Below are 23,904 nucleotides of genomic sequence, written 5' to 3' on the forward strand. Positions count from 1 at the left end.
CAGGGACGACACTAACACAGTGTTCCAGGGACGACACTAACAGTGTTCCAGGGACGACACTAACAGTGTTCCAGGGACAACACTAACATTGTGTTCCAGGGACGACACTAACAGTGTTCCAGTGACAACACTAACATTGTGTTCCAGGAACGACACTAACAGTGTTCCAGGGACAACACTAACATTGTGTTCCAGGGACAACACTAACATTGTGTTCCAGGGACGACACTAACACAGTGTTCCAGGGACAACACTAACATTGTGTTCCAGGGACGACACTAACAGTGTTCCAGGGACGGCACTAACAGTGTTCCAGGGACGACACTAACACAGTGTTCCAGGGACAACACTAACAGTGTTCCAGGGACGACACTAACACAGTGTTCCTGGGACGACACTAACACAGTGTTCCAGGGACGACACTAACAGTGTTCCAGGGACGACACTAACAGTGTTCCAGGGACGACACTAACAGTGTTCCAGGGACGACACTAACAGTGTTCCAGAGATGGCACTAACAGTGTTCCAGGGACGACACTAACAGTGTTCCAGGGACAACACTAACAGTGTTCCAGGGACGACACTAACAGTGTTCCAGGGACGACACTAACAGTGTTCCAGGGACGACACTAACAGTGTTCCAGGGACGACACTAACAGTGTTCCAGGGACGACACTAACAGTGTTCCAGAGATGACACTAACAGTGTTCCAGGGACGACACTAACAGTGTTCCAGAGACGACACTAACAGTGTTCTAAGGACGACACTAACAGTGTTCCAGGGACGACACTAACACAGTGTTCCAGGGACGACACTAACACTGTTCCAGGGACGACACTAACAGTGTTCCAGAGATGACACTAACACAGTGTTCCAGGGACAACACTAACAGTGTTCCAAGGACGACACTAACACAGTGTTCCAGGGACGACACTAACACAGTGTTCCAGGGACGACACTAACAGTGTTCCAGGGACGACACTAACAGTGTTCCAGGGACGACACTAACACAGTGTTCCAGGGACAACATTAATATAGTGTTCCAGGGACGACACTAGCACAGTGTTCCAGGGAGGACACTAACACAGTGTTCCAGGGACAACATTAACACAGTGTTCCAGGGACGACACTAACAGTGTTCCAGGGACGACACTAACAGTATTTCAGGGACAACACTAACAGTGCTCCAGGGAAGACACTAACAGTGTTCCAGGGGCAACACTAACAGTGTTCCAGGGACGACACTAACAGTGTTCCAGGGACAACACTAACAGTGTTCCAGGGACAACACTAACAGTGTTCCAGGGACGACACTAACAGTGTTCCAGGGACGACACTAACACAGTGTTCCAGGGACGACACTAACAGTGTTCCAGGGACGACACTAACAGTGTTCCAGGGACGACACTAACAGTGTTCCAGGGACGACACTAACAGTGTTCCAGGGACGACACTAACAGTGTTCCAGGGACGACACTAACAGTGTTCCAGGGACGATACTAACACAGTGTTCCAGGGACGACACTAACAGTGTTCCAGGGACAACACTAACACAATGTTCCAGGGATGACACTAACACAATGTTCCAGGGACGACACTAACACAGTGTTCCAGGGACGACACTAACACAGTGTTCCAGGGACGACACTAACACAGTGTTCCAGGGACGACACTAACACAGTGTTCCAGGGACGACACTAACAGTGTTCCAGGGACAACACTAACAGTGTTCCAGGGACAACACTAACACAGTGTTCCAGGGACGACACTAACACAGTGTTCCAGGGACAACACTAACACAGTGTTCCAGGGACGACTCTAACACAGTGTTCCAGGGACGACACTAACAGTGTTCCAGGGACGACACTAACAGTGTTCCAGGGACAACACTAACACAGTATTCCAGGGACGACACTAACACAGTGTTCCAGGGACGACACTAACAGTGTTCCAGGGACGACACTAACAGTGTTCCAGGGACGACACTAACAGTGTTCCAGGGACGACACTAACAGTGTTCCAGGGACGACACTAACACAGTGTTCCAGGGACGACACTAACAGTGTTCCAGGGACGACACTAACAGTGTTCCAGGGACGACACTAACAGTGTTCCAGGGACGACACTAACAGTGTTCCAGGGACGACACTAACACAGTGTTCCAGGGACGACACTAACAGTATTCCAGGGACGACACTAACAGTGTTTCAGGGACAACAGTAACACAGTGTTCCAGGGACGACACTAACACAGTGTTCCAGGGACGACACTAACACAGTGTTCCAGAGACGACACTAACACAGTGTTCCAGGGACGACACTAACAGTGTTCCAGGGACGACACTAACAGTGTTCCAGGGACGACACTAACACAGTGTTCCAGGGACGATACTAACACAGTGTTCCAGGGACGACACTAACACAGTGTTCCAGGGACGATACTAACACAGTGTTCCAGGGACGACACTAACAGTGTTCCAGGGACGATACTAACAGTGTTCCAGGGACGACACTAACAGTGTTCCAGGGACGATACTAACAGTGTTCCAGGGACGACACTAACACAGTGTTCCAGGGACGACACTAACAGTGTTCCAGGGACGACACTAACACAGTGTTCCCGTGACAACACTAACAGTGTTCCAGGGACGACACTAACAGTGTTCCAGGGACAACACTAACACAGTGTTCCAGGGACGACACTAACAGTGTTCCAGGGACAACACTAACACAGTGTTCCAGGGACAACACTAACAGTGTTCCAGGGACAACACTAACAGTGTTCCAGGGACGACACTAACAGTGTTCCAGGGACGACACTAACAGTGTTCCAGGGACGATACTAACAGTGTTCCAGGGACGACACTAACACAGTGTTCCAGGGACGACACTAACAGTGTTCCAGGGACGACACTAACACAGTGTTCCAGGGACGATACTAACAGTGTTCCAGGGACGACACTAACACAGTGTTCCAGGGACGACACTAACAGTGTTCCAGGGACGACACTAACACAGTGTTCCCGTGACAACACTAACAGTGTTCCAGGGACGACACTAACACAGTGTTCCAGGGACGACACTAACACAGTGTTCCAGGGACGACACTAACAGTGTTCCAGGGACAACACTAACACAGTGTTCCAGGGACAACACTAACAGTGTTCCAGGGACAACACTAACAGTGTTCCAGGGACGATACTAACACAGTGTTCCAGGGACAACACTAACACAGTGTTCCAGGGACGACACTAACACAGTGTTCCAGGGACGACACTAACACAGTGTTCCAGGGACGACACTAACAATGTTCCAGGGACGACACTAACACAGTGTTCCAGGGACAACACTAACAGTGTTCCAGGGACGACACTAACACAGTGTTCCAGGGACGACAATAACAGTGTTCCAGGGACGAAACTAACACAGTGTTCCAGGGGCAACACTGACACAGTGTTCCAGGGACATCACTATCACAGTGTTCCAGGGACAACACTAACAGTGTTCCAGGAACAACACTAACAGTGTTCCAGGGACGACACTAACAGTGTTCCAGGGACGACACTAACACAGTGTTCCAGGGACGACATTAACAGTGTTCCAGGGACGACACTAACAGTGTTCCAGGGACAACACTAACACAGTGATCCAGGGACAACACTAACAGTGTTCCAGGGACGACACTAACAGTGTTCCAGGGACGACACCAACAGTGTTCCAGGGACGACACCAACAGTGTTCCAGGGACGACATTAACAGTGTTCCAGGGACGACACCAACAGTGTTCCAGGGACGACACCAACAGTGTTCCAGGGACAACACTAACACAGTGTTCCAGGGACAACACTAACAGTGTTCCAGGGACGACACTAACAGTGTTCCGGGGACGACACTAACAGTGTTCCAGGGACGACACTAACACAGTGTTCCAGGAACGACACTAACAGTGTTCCAGGGACGACACCAATAGTGTTCCAGGGACAACACTTACAGTTTTCTAGGGACGACACTAACAGTGTTCCAGGGATAACACTAACAGTGTTCCAGGGACGACACTAACAGTGTTCTTGGGACGACACTAACAGTGTTCCAGGGACGACACCAACAGTGTTCCAGGGAGAACACTAACAGTGTTCCAGGGACGACACTAACAGTGTTCCAGGGACGACACTAACACAGTGTTCCAGGGACAACAATAACAGTGTTCCAGGGACAACACTAACAATGTTCCAGGGACAACACTAACACAGTGTTCCAGGGACGACACTAACACAGTGTTCTAGGGACGACACTAACACAGTGTTCGAGGGACGACACTAACACAGTGTTCCAGGGACAGCACTAACAGTGTTCTACGGACAACACTAACAGTGTTCCAGGGACAACACTAACAGTGTTCCAGGGACGACACTAACAGTGTTCCAGGGACAACACTAACAGTGTTCCAGGGACGACACTAACACAGTGTTCCAGGGACGACACTAACAGTGTTCCAGGGACGACACTAACACAGTGTTCCAGGGACAACACTAACACAGTGTTCCAGGGACGACACTAACACAGTGTTCCAGGGACGACACTAACACAGTGTTCCAGGGACAACACTAACACAGAGTTCCAGGGACGACACTTACACAGTGTTCCAGGCACGACACTAACAGTGTTCCAGGCACGACACTAACAGTGTTCCAGGGACAACACTAACAGTGTTCCAGGGACGACACTAACACAGTGTTCCAGGGACAAAACTAACAGTGTTCCAGGGACGACACTAACACAGTGTTCCAGGGATGACACTAACAGTGTTTCAGGGACGACACTAACAGTGTTCCAGGGACGACACTAACACAGTGTTCCAGGGACGACACTAACAGTGTTCTAGGGACGACACTAACAGTGTTCCAGGGACGACACTAATACAGTGTTCCAGGGACAACACTAACAGTGTTCCAGGGACAACACTAACAGTGTTCCAGGGACGACACTAACAGTGTTCCAGGGACGACACTAACAGTGTTCCAGGGACGACACTAACACAGTGTTCCAGGGACAACACTAACACAGTGTTTCAGGGACAACACTAACAGTGTTCCAGGGACGACACTAACAGTGTTCCAGGGACGACACTAACACATTGTTCCAGGGACAACACTAACAGTGTTCCAGGGACGACACTAACAGTGTTCCAGGGACGACACTAACAGTGTTCCAGGTACGACACTAACAGTGTTCCAGGGACGACACTAACACAGTGTTCCAGGCACGACACTAACAGTGCTCCAGGGACGACAGTAACAGTGTTCCAGGGACGACACTAACACAGTGTTCCAGGGACGACACTAACACAGTGTTCCATGGACGACACTAACAGTGTTCCAGGGACGACACTAACAGTGTTCCAGGGACGACACTAACAGTGTTCCAGGGACGACACTAACAGTGTTCCAGGGACGACACTAACAGTGTTCCAGGGACGACACTAACAGTGTTCCAGGGACGACACTAACAGTGTTCCAGGGACGAAACTAACACAGTGTTCCAGGGACGACACTAACAGTGTTCCAGGGACGACACTAACAGTGTTCCAGGGACGACACTAACACAGTGTTCCAGGGACAACACTAACAGTGTTCCAGGGACGACACTAACAGTGTTCCAGGGACGACACTAACACAGTGTTCCAGGGACAACACTAACAGTGTTCCAGGGACGACACTAACAGTGTTCCAGGGACGACACTAACACAGTGTTCCAGGGACGACACTAACAGTGTTCCAGGGACGACACTAACAGCGTTCCAGGGACAACACTAACAGTGTTCCAGGGACGACACTAACAGTGTTCCAGGGACAACACTAACAGTGTTCCAGGGACAACACTAACAGTGTTCCAGGGACAACACTAACAGTGTTCCAGGGACAACACTAACAGTGTTCCAGGGACGACACTAACAGTGTTCCAGGGACGACACTAACAGTGTTCCAGGGACGACACTAACACAGTGTTCCAGGGACGACACTAACAGTGTTCCAGGGACGACACTAACACAGTGTTCCAGGGACGACACTAACACAGTGTTCCAGGGACGACACTAACAGTGTTCCAGGGACGACACTAACACAGTGTTCCAGGGACGACACTAACAGTGTTCCAGGGACGACACTAACACAGTGTTCCAGGGACGACACTAACAGTGTTCCAGGGACGACACTAACACAGTGTTCCAGGGACGACACTAACACAGTTTTCCAGGGACGACACTGACAGTGTTCCAGGGACGACACTGACAGTGTTCCAGGGACGACACTAACAGTGTTCCAGGGACGACACTAACAGTGTTCCAGGGACGACACTAACACAGTGTTCCAGGATACAATATAACTCCAGCGAGTGTTGTAAATAAGAAAGAACTTGTCGAACCACTGCTGGTGAAGGTTAGTAATTGTTATATTTAAGTTTACCACCGTTATTGTGCGCTACTTCCTCGCTTAAACCAACGGTACAACGGCGCATGTTGCTTAACCTTCGCGTTGGTTTGTACTGCACCGTCTGGCGCTTCTCCTGTTGGTGGTGTCTGTTGTTGGTTCTCCTGTTGAGGCTGTTTGTTGTTGGTTCTCCTGTTGGTGCTGTCTGTTGTTGGTTCTCCTGTTGGTGTTGTCTGTTGTTGTTTCTCCTGTTGGTGCTGTCTGTTGTTGGTTCTCCTGTTGGTGCTGTCTGTTGTTGGTTCTCCTGTTGGTGCTGTCTGTTGTTGGTTCTCCTGTTGGTGCTGTCTGTTGTTGGTTCTCCTGTTGGTGTTGTCTGTTGTTGGTTCTCCTGTTGGTGCTGTGTGTTGTTGGTTCTCCTGTTGGTGCTGTCTGTTGTTGGTTCTCCTGTTGGTGCTGTCTGTTGTTGGTTCTCCTGTTGGTGTTGTCTGTTGTTGGTTCTCCTGTTGGTGCTGTGTGTTGTTGGTTCTCCTGTTGGTGCTGTCTGTTGTTGGTTCACCTGTTGGTGCTGTCTGTTGTTGGTTCTCCTGTTGGTGCTGTCTGTTGTTGGTTCTCCTGTTGGTGCTGTCTGTTGTTGGTTCTCCTGTTGAGGCTGTTTGTTGTTGGTTCTCCTGTTGGTGCTGTCTGTTGTTGGTTCTCCTGTTGGTGCTGTCTGTTGTTGGTTCTCCTGTTGAGGCTGTTTGTTGTTGGTTCTCCTGTTGGTGCTGTCTGTTGTTGGTTCTCCTGTTGGTGCTGTCTGTTGTTGGTTCACCTGTTGGTGTTGTCTGTTGTTGGTTCTCCTGTTGGTGCTGTCTGTTGTTGGTTCTCCTGTTGGTGCTGTCTGTTGTTGGTTCACCTGTTGGTGCTGTCTGTTGTTGGTTCTCCTGTTGGTGCTGTCTGTTGTTGGTTCTCCTGTTGGTGCTGTCTGTTGTTGGTTCTCCTGTTGAGGCTGTTTGTTGTTGGTTCTCCTGTTGGTGCTGTCTGTTGTTGGTTCTCCTGTTGGTGCTGTCTGTTGTTGGTTCTCCTGTTGAGGCTGTTTGTTGTTGGTTCTCCTGTTGGTGCTGTCTGTTGTTGGTTCTCCTGTTGGTGCTGTCTGTTGTTGGTTCACCTGTTGGTGTTGTCTGTTGTTGGTTCTCCTGTTGGTGCTGTCTGTTGTTGGTTCTCCTGTTGGTGCTGTCTGTTGTTGGTTCTCCTGTTGAGGCTGTTTGTTGTTGGTTCTCCTGTTGGTGCTGTCTGTTGTTGGTTCTCCTGTTGGTGCTGTGTGTTGTTGGTTCTCCTGTTGGTGCTGTCTGTTGTTGGTTCTCCTGTTGGTGTTGTCTGTTGTTGGTTCTCCTGATGGTGTTGTCTGTTGTTGGTTCTCCTGTTGGTGCTGTCTGTTGTTGGTGCTGTCTGTTGTTGGTTCTCCTGTTGGTGCTGTCTGTTGTTGGTTCTCCTGTTGGTGCTGTCTGTTGTTGGTTCTCCTGTTGGTGTTGTCTGTTGTTGGTTCTCCTGATGGTGTTGTCTGTTGTTGGTTCTCCTGTTGGTGCTGTCTGTTGTTGGTTCTCCTGTTGGTGCTGTCTGTTGTTGGTTCTCCTGTTAGTGCTGTCTGTTGTTGGTTACAATGTCATTCATTCTATTTTCCTCTGATGAAGGCGAATTAAACTGAAAACGCTTTTAGCAGTCTCTATTTTTCACATGCGTTTTTTTCCGCATTTACATATGTGTATATATATATATATATATATATATATATATATATATATATATATATATATATATATATATATATATATATATATATATATATATGTCGTACCTAGTAGCCAGAATGCACTTCTCAGCCTACTATGCAAGGCCCAATTTGGCTAATAAGCCAAGTTTTCCTGAATTAATATATTTTCTCTATTTTTTTCTTATCAAATGATAAAGCTACCCATTTCATTATGTATGAGGTCAATTTTTTTTTATTAGAGTTAAAATTACCGTAGATATATGACAAAACCTAACCAACCCTTCCTAACCAAACCTAACCTATCTTTACAGGTTAGGTTAGGTAGCCGAAAAAAGTTAGGTTAGGTTAGGTTAGGTAGGTTAGGTAGTCGAAAAACAATTAATTCATGAAAACTTGGCTTATTAGGCAAATCGGGCCTTGCATAGTAGGCTGAGAAGTGCGTTCTGGCTACTAGGTACGACATATATATATATATATATATATATATATATATATATATATATATATATATATATATATATTTGTATATTTTGGTAGCAGTCTTTCCTGTAGACATATATTATTAAATATGACCGAAATAGTAAGATTAATAATTCTAACACGAATTTTCTCAATCTTTCGTACATTTCTTTTCACTGTTGGAGGTAAATCAAAAATCAATTCTCCAAAATTCATTTTTATTTCTAGTCTGACGCGACACGAGCGCGTTTCGTAAAACTTATTACATTTTCAAAGACTTTAGTTCACAAATACACAACTGAATAGAACTTACGCATCTCCGATTTTATATCTACATTTGAGTGAGGTGGAAGGGGTGATGTGGCATTAACACAAGACAGAACAAGATGTGGCATTAATAGGGTATTAATTTCATCAACACAAGACAGAACAAGAAGTGGTATTAATAGGGTATTAATTTCATCAACACAAGACAGAACACGAAACAATGGATATTGAATAGAAGTGTTTGTAGAAAGCCAATTGGTCCATTGGTCCATGAAATATGGACCAATAGGCTTTCTACAAACACTTCTATTCAATATCCATTGTTTCGTGTTCTGTCTTGTGTTGATGAAATTAATACCCTATTAATACCACTTCTTGTTCTGTCTTGTGTTGATGAAATTAATACCCTATTAATGCCACATCTTGTTCTGTCTTGTGTTAATGCCACATCACCCCTTCCACCTCACTCAAATGTAGATATAAAATCGGAGATGCGTAAGTTCTATTCAGTTGTGTATTTGTGAACTAAAGTCTTTGAAAATGTAATAAGTTTTACGAAACGCGCTCGTGTCGCGTCAGACTAGAAATAAAAATGAATTTTGGAGAATTGATTTTTGATTTACCTCCAACAGTGAAAAGAAATGTACGAAAGATTGAGAAAATTCGTGTTAGAATTATTAATCTTACTTTTTCGGTCATATTTAATAATATATATATATATATATATATATATATATATATATATATATATATATATATATATATATATATATATATTGTGACGATAATCTCTTTCAAGCGAGATTGAGCCTGCTCTTCCCTACATATTTACGTCGTACAAGATACTATATTGAAGATACGTCCACCAGTATCGCCAAACGTTTTGCCCATTAAGCAAATCTTACCATGCACACCCCAACACACCGGCTACAGCCCTCCGTAACCAGCAAACTGCTCATTCTCCGCCTGCCTGTTGCTGATTGGCTGGTGTCTCGCCGCACCTGCACTCACGCCACCACCAAGAGTCGACGTCTGGGTCAAGAGTCGACGTCTGGGTCAGCAGCCGCCGTACTCCTCAGAATATCTCTGTGCTCCTTGGAGTTGACATCTCTCGCTAGTAGACTAAGCCTTGGCTGTCGTGTACTAAGGGAGGTGGCAGCTTGAAGCCAGTATTCCCAGCACCTCACTTATTTGATTTATTTTAACTTGCATTCTTGTCTTAGAGTAACTTTTCATTGCCAGTAATTATTCATGTTGTTTTGTTTGTTGACCTGTGTTGAATTTTACGAGATTGTCTTTATTCATGTCTTGTTTTCTAGAGTAATAAAAATTTCATTGTTTATATACTTTGTGTTTTGTGTGTCTTCCCATTACCTTACCACAGACGAAAGGACAAACTTCTCTTTTTTTTTATGTGACGAGGCCCTGCTCCCAGCTTTTGAAACAGCCGAACACCAACGCTTTACCGTCACTATATATATATATATATATATATATATATATATATATATATATATATATATATATATATTCATCTAACTTTATTTGAAAATGTCATTACACAAAAAAAGTTACAATATTGATTACATACAGGGTACAAGGCTGCTTGTCACAAGTTGAATAGCTCCTCCAGCTCCTCAGATGGCGGGCAGGAACCATGGATGCAGTGAGCATTTCCTCTCTAGATTGCCACACTAAGGCGCTGAAAAAGAAAACTGGCAGCTCTGGGGTCTCTAGTTGTTTCGATTAGCTTAGACCCCAAGATTAGCTTAGCATTCGATTATTCGATTAGCTTAGCTCATTCGATTAGCTTAGACCCTTACACGAGAAATGTGCTATCCAATATAGCACATTTCTGTGCTATATTGGATATAAATAAATATATCATTTAATCTGAATACAAGATATCAATATTTACAGCATACCTGAATTTGCCTTAGGGCCAGCATCTCTAATGGCCTAGACGGGGACGGGAAGCCGGCGGCTTGCCAAAGGTCCACAATTAAGGTTAGTTACTCATATTTACAAGTTAAATTAGTTTACATTGAGATGGGTGTGGAAGTGAAGTCAAGCAGCTGTAAGGGCCGGTGCTGACCTGGAGCACCTCGCTGCTGCTAATGTATTCTGCCTCGTACTCCGCTGACATCATACTCCAGTGACATCACCAACGGTCTCTGCTCCATCAGGGGGCGCGGCCGCGAGTCCTGCCTTCCCCCTCCCCCCACCCCCCACCATACACCTCCCCCCCCCCTCTCTCTCTCTCTCTCTCTCTCTCTCAGTAGCGTGTAATAGCTCATGAGATCATTCAAAATGTGATCTTAATATCACTAATGTCATCTCAATGTTGGATAAATAACTAACACAGATGTCTGCATGGCATAAATGGCATAAATGCCTGCATTCCTAAGTGGAGTGTTGCCCACACAATGGAAACACGCAATAATCGTTCCAATACCGAAGCCTAGTGACCTTGGCAATTACAGACCTATCAGTCTCATGTCATGCACTTGCAATTTGATGGAAAGGATCATTCTAAACCGACTGTTGCACAAAATAGGCAGGCTAGGGGAGGGGGTCAATGAATTTGTTAAACGACGGAGCACATTAATTTGTATACCTAATTACCTGGCTAATGGCAGTACTAGGTACTCTTTATTTGTTGACATCAAAGGAGCTTTCGACAAAGCACAAGTGATTGCGATCCTGGAAAAAATCTTGCGATCGTCGCTGAAATTAAGAGAGCTGTGAGGGTACTAACCAACCAGGGAAGAGTCATCAAGTTCTGTGGATCCCCTCCCATGTTGGAATATGTGGGAATGAACGAGCAGATGTGCTGGCTGCTGAAGGCGCTGAAGGAGACCATATTGAATACTTCATACCCAAGACTCTGCTACGAATTAGAGGTATTGTCAGGCAACATCACAGTGACAAGGTAACTGAGGAAACGAGGATAGAAGCACAAATCATCGAATCTGTACGATGGTACAACATGGTTGTAGCTGGCAATCCCAATCATTATGGACGAAGAGGAGGAGGACGAGGGAGAGAATCAGTCATAGCAAGAATCCGGCTTGGATACAAATATCCATGGCGATTCGGAATGGAAACAGTTGATCAGCGGAGTTGCAGAATCTGTGATGAGAGTGACGGACACCGCCTTGACCACTACCTACGTGAATGTGAACACCTGAGAGACATTAGTAATATGTGTAGAATAATACACCCCACATTGTTTGAGTTAGGAAAATACTATTTCTCAAATATTGATACTGTCCTTAAAAGATTCCCCCATTTTACACCCGCAAGATAACGTAAGCTTTTAAGGGTTGACAGATGTTAATCTTCTTGTTTGAAAAGCTGTTCACTTGAGACAGTTAAGCAAGTCCCAGCTGTGTCTGGGTACAAGTGACAGGATGAACAACCCGGCGGGTTTTCTTCCTATTGGAGAGTGTTGTACATGCTGCTATGGCTGTGTGTCCACTCACAAGATGAGTGGCGCTGCCCAATAAACTCGCCCCTCGCGGCAAAATTTTAAATAAAAAAAAAGTACTAGCCTGGTACAGTGTGTCGTCTGGTAGTGTGTGGGTGTAACAACGCGGTTAGTATAGAGCAGATGTACTGTGATCATGGCCGGTTATCTTGAACCTCTGAGTAGTATGAATCATACTGGAATGTTATCATTGAGTACTGAGCAGGAGGTGTAAGGTGTCTCAGTGTGTCCTGCAGTGTAGTGTGTCTCAGTGTGTCCTGCAGTGTAGGGTGTCCTGCAGTGTAGTATCTCAGTGTGTCCTGCAGTGTAGGGTGTCTCAGTGTGTCCTGCAGTGTAGGGTGTCCTGCAGTGTAGTATCTCTGTGTCCTGCAGTGTAGGGTGTCTCAGTGTGTCCTGCAGTGTAGGGTGTCCTGCAGTGTAGTATCTCAGTGTGTCCTGCAGTGTAGTATCTCAGTGTGTCCTGCAGTGTAGGGTGTCTCAGTGTGTCCTGCAGTGTAGGGTGTCCTGCAGTGTAGTATCTCAGTGTGTCCTGCAGTGTAGGGTGTCTCAGTGTGTCCTGCAGTGTAGAGTGTCTTATTGCCTGCTGCTTATTGTACGCTGCCTACAAGCTTCTCACGTATCACCAGAAAGTTGACGTGTGAACTACTGAATCTGAACAATCCGGAAACCTTTTGTAACCACAACATAAATATAAGACCTATCCTAACTTCTCCTAGCATTCTTTGGCCTAATACATGCTATCTTGGGTCTAATACAGTGCATATATGTGCTATGCTAGGCCTGGGAATATAAGTTTGCTTTTTTAGATTCATTGTTTCTCTATAAAATTAATTGTACACAAAAGTGGTTTATCGGTAGTTCATCACTACATGTGAGGTAGTTTCCATCAACTAGTTACTGTAAGTGAGTGTTGTTGCCTGCCTGGCTGCGTGCTGACGTGGCCGTTTTTGACATGGGGGGCCTGGCCATTCCTCCTGTGTTGAGGGTAAATTCCGTGGGCCTGGAATTCACGTGTAAGGCTGGTTATCCGGCCATTGGGTTAGTTATGTGCGACATGCTTCGTGTCCCGGTGGAAGCTGTGTATGGCGTTGAGCTTGTTACGGCCCACCGGGTGATTGTCAAGTTCGTGGGGGAGGAGGAGTATCGGGATTTCCTCCGGCGGAACGAGGGGCGTTCATTGCAGTTGCCGGATGGCGCCGGCTCCGTTACGATCTCGGACCGAAGTGGTGCCCTGACATATGTCAGTGTGCACGGTGCGCCCCTGGAGTTCCCTGAAGACCTCCTCCGGCGCTTCTTCGGGAGGTATGGTGTAGTCATCAGTGTGCGGGTGAACAAGCTGTCCTCGGGGAAGTATGCTGGGAAGCAGACGAATGTCCGTACATTAGGTATGCGCCTGCGGTCGGATATCCCATCTTCTGTCCGGCTGCTGGGCTACTACGTTCGGGTGTACTATGCCCGGCAGCCCCGTACTTTTTTCCGGTGTGGCCAGTTGGGGCATCAGGCTGCCGGGTGCTCTGAGACACCTGCTGCACCTGTTAACTTATTCCGGGAGGAGGATTTCCCGCCGCTCCTTCAGGGCGTGGATTCCGGAGATGAAGTGGAGCAGGTCCCAGTCGCTGCTGATGCGGCCCCCCCTGCGTCACCCGACACGCCCCCGGTGCTTGTTGTCCCTCAGCCGAGTGCGTCTGCGTCTTCCTCGACTCCTGCTGCTGCGCCTGGTCCTGCACCCTCGCCAGGTGTTCCGGCTGTGCTGGGTGTTGGGGGGGGGGCTGCGGAGCATCCTGTTGTGTGCGGCCCGGTTCCCCATGTGATTGAGGCTGCTGCGGTACTGCGACGGGCGTTGGTTCGCCCGGTTCGTGAGGGCCGTGGTTCTGGGTCCGCCTCCGGCTGTGAGGATGTGCGGCCAGTGCCCAAGCGTTCTAGGCGCTCTTCTACTGCTTGGGCTGATATGGAGGACTACGACGCGGGTGGAGCTTCGGGAGATGGTGTGGCGATTCCGGGTGCCTCGTGCTCTACGACGCTGGTGGTGGCTGATGTCCATGTGTCAGCTGTTGACGATGATTGTGCGTCTAATTTACCTCCTGTTCTTTCTCCTGCAGAAGGTTCTCCGCAGTGGGAGGTGGTTGCTCCTACGGGCGTGGATGGTGTGGATCCTGGTGCGAGCCGAGGCATCAAGCTGGTGCTGAAAAAGGATGCCAAGCGTGGGGGGTCCCAGCAGGTACAACGTTCGGTGGTTGACGAGGGGCCCTGTGAGGCAGCTGAGGAGGCTCCCAGTGTGCTGCCCATTGCCCGGCCTCTTGGGAAGATGCCTCTCCCTCTCATCTTGGCCTCCGGAGTGGCGAATGATGCTGACCATCCGTTGAGTTTTGATATTGTTGACCGTGTGCGTCCTGATCCGTGGTGCCCTTCTACCATCTGGATTCGTCGGGCTCAGTGTTTTATTGTAGGTGTGCCAGAGTTAATGCCTGATCCTCGTACGCTCAATAGTGGCCATGTTTCGGAGGACATTATGCTACTTTGGGAGGCGTATTGTATTCGCTTCCCGGCGGACGAGTGGCCGGACAAGTATGAGATCTTTTCGTAGTCTGTGTGCTTGCTGTGTGTTTGGTGTGGTGTTGTGATGTTTTGGTGTATTTTTTCTTGTGTTTTCTTGTGTTTTTGATGTCGGCCCTTCAGGCCGGTGTTTTGTGACTTTGTATGGTTGTGTATTGATTTGTTTGTTTCTTGATGTACTTTGTTGTTGCATTCTTGGTCCTTCAGGCTAGTTGTTGTGTTTATGCCTGATTTGTTTTCAGGTGTGCGTGTTTATTGTAATTGTTTATTTTGGCCTCGCCTTTTGTTTACGGGGCGGATGGCTTGGTGTGTGTGTTTTTTTTTATTAATGTATTAATTTTATGTTGCTTTACCTGTTGTACGTGTTTGGACAGTCTTGTGTTTGCACTGTTCTGTTTCCTGCTATGCCTCTTGTTGTATGTTTTGTTTTTCTGGAGGTGTTGTTTTGTACTGTGATTGTTGGATTGCCATTGTATTCTGTTTTGTGCTTTGATGTATGCTGTATTTTTCATGTTTTTCTTGCGTATGTGTTTTGTTGTGCTCGGCTGTCGGCCCTTCTGGCCGGTGGTCTATTGTTTTCCTTTATGTATTCTGTATTTTTATTGTATTTAATTTGCATGTTCTGCATGTAAAAATAAAAATAAATAAAAAAAAAAGTTACTGTAAGTACTATTATTTGAGGAAGTTGGGCTGGGTACTGTCCCCCAGCCCACCGCAGCACGGCGGCCCACCGCACCCCAGCACGGCGGCCCATCGCACCCCAGCACGGCGGCCCATCGCACCCCAGCACGGCAGCCCATCGCACCGCAGCACGGCGGCTCATAGCACCGCAGCACGGCGGCCCATAGCACCGCAGCACGGCGGCCCACCGCACCCCAGCACGGCGGCCCACCGCACCCCAGCACGGCGGCCCACCGCACCGCAGCACGGCGGCCCATAGCACCGCAGCACGGCGGCCCATCGCACCCCAGCACGGCGGCTCATAGCACCGCAGCACGGCGGCTCATAGCACCGCAGCACGGCGGCTCATAGCACCGCAGCACGGCGGCCCATCGCACCCCAGCACGGCGGCCCATCGCACCCCAGCACGGCGGCCCATCGCACCCCAGCACGGCGGCTCATAGCACCGCAGCATGGCGGCCCATAGCACCGCAGCACGGCGGCCCATCGCACCCCAGCACGGCGGCCCATCGCACCCCAGCACGGCGGCCCATCGCACCCCAGCACGGCGGCCCATCGCACCCCAGCACGGCGGCCCATAGCACCGCAGCACGGCGGCTCATAGCACCGCAGCATGGCGGCCCATCGCACCCCAGCACGGCGGCTCATAGCACCGCAGCATGGCGGCCCATCGCACCCCAGCACGGCGGCCCATCGCACCCCAGCACGGCGGCCCATAGCACCGCAGCATGGCGGCCCATCGCACCCCAGCACGGCGGCCCATCGCACCCCAGCACGGCGGCCCATCGCACCCCAGCACGGCGGCTCATAGCACCGCAGCACGGCGGCCCACCGCACCCCAGCACGGCGGCCCATCGCACCGCAGCACGGCGGCCCATCGCACCGCAGCACGGCGGCCCACCACACCGCAGCACGGCGGCTCATAGCACCGCAGCACGGCGGCTCATAGCACCGCAGCACGGCGGCTCATAGCACCGCAGCACGGCGGCCCATCGCACCGCAGCACGGCGGCTCATAGCACCGCAGCACGGCGGCCCATCGCACCCCAGCACGGCGGCTCATAGCACCGCAGCACGGCGGCCCACCGCACCCCAGCACGGCGGCCCATCGCACCGCAGCACGGCGGCCCATCGCACCGCAGCACGGCGGCCCACCACACCGCAGCACGGCGGCTCATAGCACCGCAGCACGGCGGCTCATAGCACCGCAGCACGGCGGCTCATAGCACCGCAGCACGGCGGCCCATCGCACCCCAGCACGGCGGCTCATAGCACCGCAGCACGGCGGCCCACCGCACCCCAGCACGGCGGCCCATCGCACCGCAGCACGGCGGCCCATCGCACCGCAGCACGGCGGCCCACCACACCGCAGCACGGCGGCTCATAGCACCGCAGCACGGCGGCTCATAGCACCGCAGCACGGCGGCTCATAGCACCGCAGCACGGCGGCCCATCGCACCGCAGCACGGCGGCCCACCACACCGCAGCACGGCGGCCCATAGCACCGCAACACGGCGGCTCATAGCACCGCAACACGGCGGCTCATAGCACCGCAGCACGGCGGCCCATCGCACCGCAGCACGGCGGCCCACCACACCGCAGCACGGCGGCCCACCACACCGCAGCACGGCGGCCCATAGCACCGCAACACGGCGGCCCATCGCACCGCAGCACGGCGGCCCACCACACCGCAGCACGGCGGCCCATAGCACCGCAGCACGGCGGCCCATAGCACCGCAGCACGGCGGCCCACCACACCGCAGCACGGCGGCCCACCACACCGCAGCACGGCGGCCCACCACACCGCAGCACGGCGGCTCACCGTCTCACCCGCCCTCCTAATCTCATCAAAAGAATTTATTAGAATGAATTAAGGTTACCCGGTGGTAAAATGCTGGCCTCCATGTGTGCTTGTGGTCAGTTACCAGTTGTGACCACATGATCAGTTTCTTCCCCTCCCCCTGGTCACGTGGTGAAGGCTGGTTCAGCAGTTTGCGTGATATTACGTTGTCTCATATCAAAGAGTATCATGTCTGGGTACCGCGGCAACAACGCTCATGTTCACCACCATCACTCACATACTTCTTTTAATGGATTAGATCTCCGGCAACGCCGTAAAATGTTACCCTTGTGTTATGTTATGTTGTTGTTGCTGTTGTAGATTTTGGAGGCGATGAGGATCGTGGGATCGGATGCGCCCCGGCGTAAAGGGATAATCGCGAAGGCCGGAAAGGTGAAACGCCAAGCCTAATCGCGAATCGAGTGACGCCAATCACTGGAAACTAATATGTCTCGCGGCAAAGAAACGCAGACAGGCAGATGATTGGGGAGCCCCAGGACTCAGGGTGACAAGCACCGGCCCCGCCCCACACACGGTGCTTGTCACCCTGTGTGGGGCACAAGCACACGCCCCGCCCCCTCCCCTCACTGCGAGACAGAACAGTTAGAGGAGACATGATCACCACATACAAGATTCTCAGAGGAATTGATAGGGTAGATAAAGTCAGACTATTTAACACAAGGGGCACACGCACTAGGGGACACAGGTGGAAATTGAGTGACCAAATGAGCCATAGAGAAGTTAGAAAGAACTTTTTCAGTGTCAGAGTAGTAGACAAATGGAATGCATTAGGAAGTGATGTGGTGAAGGCTGACTCCATACACAGGTTTAAATGTAGATATGATAGAGCCCAATAGGCTCAGGAACTTGTACATTAGTTGATTGACCGTTGAGAGGCGGGACCAAAGAGCCAGAGCTCAACCCCTGCAAGCACAACTCGGGAAGTACACAGGGAACACCGGGTAGCAAACCAAAATCTCGGCCCCCAACTAGAACACAAAAGTGTTCCAGTGCCTCCTAGCAGAGCAGACGCCGGCCGCCCACCACGGCTGAGGGCCTCCCTGGAGCCCACCAACACCCGCCAACCCCCGGCACCTCTCGGCCAAGCCGGCGCCGGACACCGTCACCCCGTCGGGAGAACCAGCCACGTAAAAAAAAAAAAAAATCTACCAACAATCCCGTGACCCAAGGCAATATGTGCGCCAGGCGTCGTACAAACTGGACTGTTGAAGAGGAATGCTAAATGGCAGTAGCAAATTCAAATCGCAAAACAAAACGTGATAGGCGACTCCCAGGCGGAGGCGGAGTCCAGATGTCCGCTCGGCGTTAAAACCAGGAGTCCCCTTGTGGAATGTGCCTTTTCCGAGTCGCACCACTGACGAGATGAGCTGCTCATGTCAGAGAACAATTACCAAGTTGGATAGTCAGATAATCTCAACCATTTGCCTGCGCGACGGTGGACCTGTAAAGGGCTGACGACAGTCCGCGCCAGTTCACTGTGACAGTCACTAGAGTTCCCGGATAAAATTTGGATCCCAATAGACTCCGGACCTTCACGACATGTGTATATGCGGTTAGTTATGTTTTTGTTTCTTATTGGTGAAAGCTAGCAGCGCCATGTCTGGTGGCTGGTAAGGTCTCTATACATAATATAAATCATGGTTTACTTTTGTAAATCCAAGCAGCTTGTGTTACATTATCAAGGTGTAATCTAGAGCAGGTACACCCGCCTTGCAGTAAAGGTGATATGAAAGCTGTCTGAACCTCAACACAAGAACAACCATAGCTGGCAGCTGTCTCCTGGTGGAAAAGGCTGACTTGACCAGCTGTCAGCTGCTGGTCAGGTGGAGTGGTAGTGACAGTTACTGTAGGTCGCTGTTTGCTACCGCTCCTGGACAGTCCTGTTGTCTGCCTCATGCTACCGTTGCTGGACAGTCCTGTTGTCTGCCTCATGCTACCGTTGCTGGACAGTCCTGTTGTCTGCCTCATGCTACCGTTGCTGGACAGTCCTGTTGTCTGCCTCATGCTACCGTTGCTGGACAGTCCTGTTGTCTGCCTCATGCTACCGTTGCTGGACAGTCCTGTTGTCTGCCTCATGCTACCGTTGCTGGACAGTCCTGTTGTCTGCCTCATGCTACCGTTGCTGGACAGTCCTGTTGTCTGCCTCATGCTACCGTTGCTGGACAGTCCTGTTGTCTGCCTCATGCTACCGTTGCTGGACAGTCCTGTTGTCTGCCTCATGTTACCGTTGCTGGACAGTCCTGTTGTCTGCCTCATGCTACCGTTGCTGGACAGTCCTGTTGTCTGCCTCATGCTACCGTTGCTGGACAGTCCTGTTGTCTGCCTCATGCTACCGTTGCTGGACAGTCCTGTTGTCTGCATCATGCTACCGTTGCTGGACAGTCCTGTTGTCTGCCTCATGCTACCGTTGCTGGACAGTCCTGTCGTCTGCATCATGCTACCGTTGCTGGACAGTCCTGTCGTCTGCATCATGCTACCGTTGCTGGACAGTCCTGTTGTCTGCCTCATGCTACCGTTGCTGGACAGTCCTGTCGTCTGCATCATGCTACAGTTGTTGGACAGTCCTGTTGTCTGCATCATGCTACCGTTGCTGGACAGTCCTGTCGTCTGCATCATGCTACCGTTGCTGGACAGTCCTGTTGTCTGCCTCATGCTACCGTTGCTGGACAGTCCTGTCGTCTGCATCATGCTACCGTTGCTGGACAGTCCTGTTGTCTGCCTCATGCTACCGTTGCTGGACAGTCCTGTTGTCTGCCTCATGCTACCGTTGCTGGACAGTCCTGTCGTCTGCATCATGCTACCGTTGCTGGACAGTCCTGTTGTCTGCATCATGCTACCGTTGCTGGACAGTCCTGTCGTCTGCCTCATGCTACCGTTGCTGGACAGCCCTGTTGACTACCTCATGCTACCGTTGCTGGACAGTCCTGTTGACTACCTCATGCTACCGTTGCTGGACAGTCCTGTCGTCTGCCTCATGCTACCGTTGCTGGACAGACCTGTCGTCTGCCTCATGCTACCGTTGCTGGACAGACCTGTCGTCTGCCTCATGCTACCGTTGCTGGACAGTCCTGTTGACTACCTCATGCTACCGTTGCTGGACAGTCCTGTTGTCTGCCTCATGCTACCGTTGCTGGACAGCCCTGTCGTCTGCCTCATGCTACCGTTGCTGGACAGACCTGTCGTCTGCCTCATGCTACCGTTGCTGGACAGCCCTGTCGTCTGCCTCATGCTACCGTTGCTGGACAGTCCTGTCGTCTGCCTCATGCTACCGTTGCTGGACAGACCTGTCGTCTGCCTCATGCTACCGTTGCTGGACAGCCCTGTCGTCTGCCTCATGCTACCGTTGCTGGACAGCCCTGTCGTCTGCCTCATGCTACCGTTGCTGGACAGCCCTGTCGTCTGCCTCATGCTACCGTTGCTGGACAGACCTGTCGTCTGCCTCATGCTACCGTTGCTGGACAGCCCTGTCGTCTGCCTCATGCTACCGTTGCTGGACAGACCTGTCGTCTGCCTCATGCTACCGTTGCTGGACAGTCCTGTCGTCTGCCTCATGCTACCGTTGCTGGACAGACCTGTCGTCTGCCTCATGCTACCGTTGCTGGACAGCCCTGTCGTCTGCCTCATGCTACCGTTGCTGGACAGCCCTGTCGTCTGCCTCATGCTACCGTTGCTGGACAGCCCTGTCGTCTGCCTCATGCTACCGTTGCTGGACAGACCTGTCGTCTGCCTCATGCTACCGTTGCTGGACAGCCCTGTCGTCTGCCTCATGCTACCGTTGCTGGACAGACCTGTCGTCTGCCTCATGCTACCGTTGCTGGACAGCCCTGTCGTCTGCCTCATGCTACCGTTGCTGGACAGTGCTGTCGTCTGCATCATGGCCGCACCAGGTGCCCATCACCTAACCCTTGCCAGCAGCGTATGTCATCAACATTCAGTAATGTTGTCATGGCCTTGAGGCCCACCAGGAGCAAAGTTGATCACTGGTGCGGCAGCCGGCACAGAGTGCACACCTGTTGCAGGTGTTCTCGCCTCACTCCACTCCTGGACTCACCACACCTTTACATACCGTCTAATACATTCGATGCATCTGTTCACCAGCAATAAATAGGTAGCTGAACGTTAGTCACCTATTGTGAGTCGCATCCTGCAAAATGGTCAGTCGATGGCTACGGTGATCTGGATAAAGGCGAGTCTTCCTGTTAGGCTTCTGGAAGACTGGTGGACTCTGCTCCCACGACCCCTCCCTCACGACCCCTCCCTCACGACCCCTCCCTCACGACCCCTCCCTCACGACCCCTCCCTCACGACCCCTCCCCCACGACCCCTCCCTCACAGCTTTCTGGGCGCCTGACATTCAGGGCGCTTCGGATTCGTAGTCCTGAGGTTCCGTGTTCGATCCCCGGTGGAGGCGGAGACAAATGGGCAAAATGTTTCTTTCACCCTAATGCCCCTGTTACTTAGCAGTAAATAGGTACCTGGGAGTTAGACAGCTGCTACGGGCTGCTTCCTAGGGGTGGAGGCCTGGTCGAGGACCGGGCCGCGGGGACGCTAAGCCCCGAAATCATCTTAGGATAACCCACACCTCGTCTGAAGCCTTGGTCATCTAGTTTTCCCTGGAAAACAACTCTCCGGTTGATTTACAACCAGGTCCCCAATTACTGCTGGGGGAACATTTTGGAATTAGTGCTCCGTCACCTTCCCCATCCAAGGCATGAACCCTGGTGACGTTGTTGGTGGCGAGAATGTTACCAGTGCGCCACAGGGAAGTGTTGCCGGCGCTGATCTACAGTACACACGCATTGTTACACACACTACGTCACACTTATTATACAAGCTACCAAGTGGAAGATGAACTCCCTCAGGAACTAGATAGGAAGCTCTGAGGGTCGACATCACACCAGCCTGTCCCTTGAAACCCACATCAAGAAGATAGTATGAGCGACATATAGTCTAACATATGAGCTATCTTTTAAAATATGTATCTATCACGTATGTCAGACCCATATTGGAATATGGGGCTCCAGCGTAGAGTCCATATCTGGTTAAACCCATGACGATGACAGTTGAGCAGTGTGCCGCCAAACTAGTCCCAGAGCTAAAACGTAAGAATTACGAGGAAAGGCTACAGGAATTTTACTTAGCGTAACTAGAAGACAGAAGACTTAGGAGAGACATGATTATCACATACAAAATTATCAAGGCAGTTAAAAGAATAGTTAAAGACAATTTAGTGTGGGAGGTACTAACAACTCTTCCTCTTACAAATTACGTCACTTTTCGCTCATATTCGTTACGGCCAAAAGAAGACGTAATTTGAAAATGATAAATAATTGTAAATATATTTTGGACTATTTATTCTTCAAAAGTGAATGTTAAGGGTCCTCTGGTAGGTTAGGAGGGCAGGAAGTTCTCCTAAGGTAAAGAGTTAATTAAGGGTTAAAGGGTTAAAGGGGCCTCGTAGCCTGGTGGATAGCGCGCAGGACTCGTAATTCTGTGGCGCGGGTTCGATTCCCGCACCTGGCAGAAACAAATGGGCAAAGTTTCTTTCACCCTGAATGCCCCTGTTACCTAGCAGTAAATAGGTACCTGGGTCAGCTGTCACGGGCTGCTTCCTGGGGGTGGAGGCCTAGTCGAGGACCGGGCCGCGGGGACACTAAAGCCCCGAAATCATCTCAAGATAACCTCAAGATAAGGTTTCAACACGTCATGAAAATCGTTAATTGAAAGTTTCGTCTCCTAACCTAACAGCCTAAGCCAAAGGAGCCAATCAGAAAACGGGACATTAGTACGTCACTTTCGTGAGCAGATTTAATTTTGAATTACGTCCTTTTTTTTAAGCCTGAGTGCGCATACGAGCGAAGAGCGACGGAATTTAAAAGAGGACGGGTTGGACCAGCCTGTTGTGGGTCGCATCCTGGGGCGAGGTCAGTAATTCGACCTTCGGGGGGAGGGGGCAACGATATAAACTTAATATGTATATAAACACAGGCTGCCTGTCTCCGGGCACAATGAATTATAATAATAATTGTTAATAGTATTATCTTTATTGCTATTATTATTATTATTATTATTATTATTATTATTACTAGCAGTACCCGGACACGCATTGGTGTGGCTCAGCAACTTGAGCCACACCTTCATGCTGAGCCACACCTACACCCAGGTGGTGTACACCCAGGTGGTGTACACCCAGGTGGTGTACACCCAGGTGGTGTACATGGTTCCTGGCGTGTGTGTGTGGGGGGGGGGGGGGGGGGGAGCAGTCACACTCATGCCTTGCTCTCCACCCACCTGGACCCTTCATCACCCACCTGGACCCTTCATCACCCACCTGGACCCTTCATCACCCACCTGAACCCTTCATCACCCACCTGGACCCTTCATCACCCACCTGGACCCTTCATCACCCACCTGGACCCTTC

General features: G+C 50.4%; 3 protein-coding genes across 3 annotated transcripts; all 3 read right to left on the reverse strand.

The window, feature by feature from the left end:
• Positions 1-6,435: 6,435 nt before the first annotated feature.
• On the reverse strand, positions 6,436-15,902 carry LOC138367430 (AAC-rich mRNA clone AAC11 protein-like). Its single transcript, XM_069329083.1, has 2 exons — positions 15,603-15,902; positions 6,436-8,046 (listed from the first exon to the last, which is right to left on the reverse strand). Exons 1-2 carry the CDS (start codon positions 15,900-15,902, stop codon positions 6,436-6,438), a joined length of 1,911 nt encoding a protein of 636 aa, XP_069185184.1.
• A 3,215-nt stretch (positions 15,903-19,117) lies between these two features.
• On the reverse strand, positions 19,118-20,350 carry LOC138367431 (uro-adherence factor A-like). The gene has a single exon (XM_069329084.1). It carries the CDS (start codon positions 20,348-20,350, stop codon positions 19,118-19,120), a length of 1,233 nt encoding a protein of 410 aa, XP_069185185.1.
• Positions 20,351-20,557: 207 nt separating this feature from the next.
• On the reverse strand, positions 20,558-21,358 carry LOC138367432 (protein rtoA-like). The gene has a single exon (XM_069329085.1). The coding sequence runs from the start codon at positions 21,356-21,358 to the stop codon at positions 20,558-20,560; it is 801 nt and encodes a 266-aa protein (XP_069185186.1).
• Between the last annotated feature and the right edge of the window lie 2,546 nt (positions 21,359-23,904).

Source organism: Procambarus clarkii, chromosome 22, assembly GCF_040958095.1.
Source record: "Procambarus clarkii isolate CNS0578487 chromosome 22, FALCON_Pclarkii_2.0, whole genome shotgun sequence".
In the NCBI taxonomy this organism is placed as follows: Eukaryota; Metazoa; Arthropoda; class Malacostraca; order Decapoda; family Cambaridae; genus Procambarus; species Procambarus clarkii.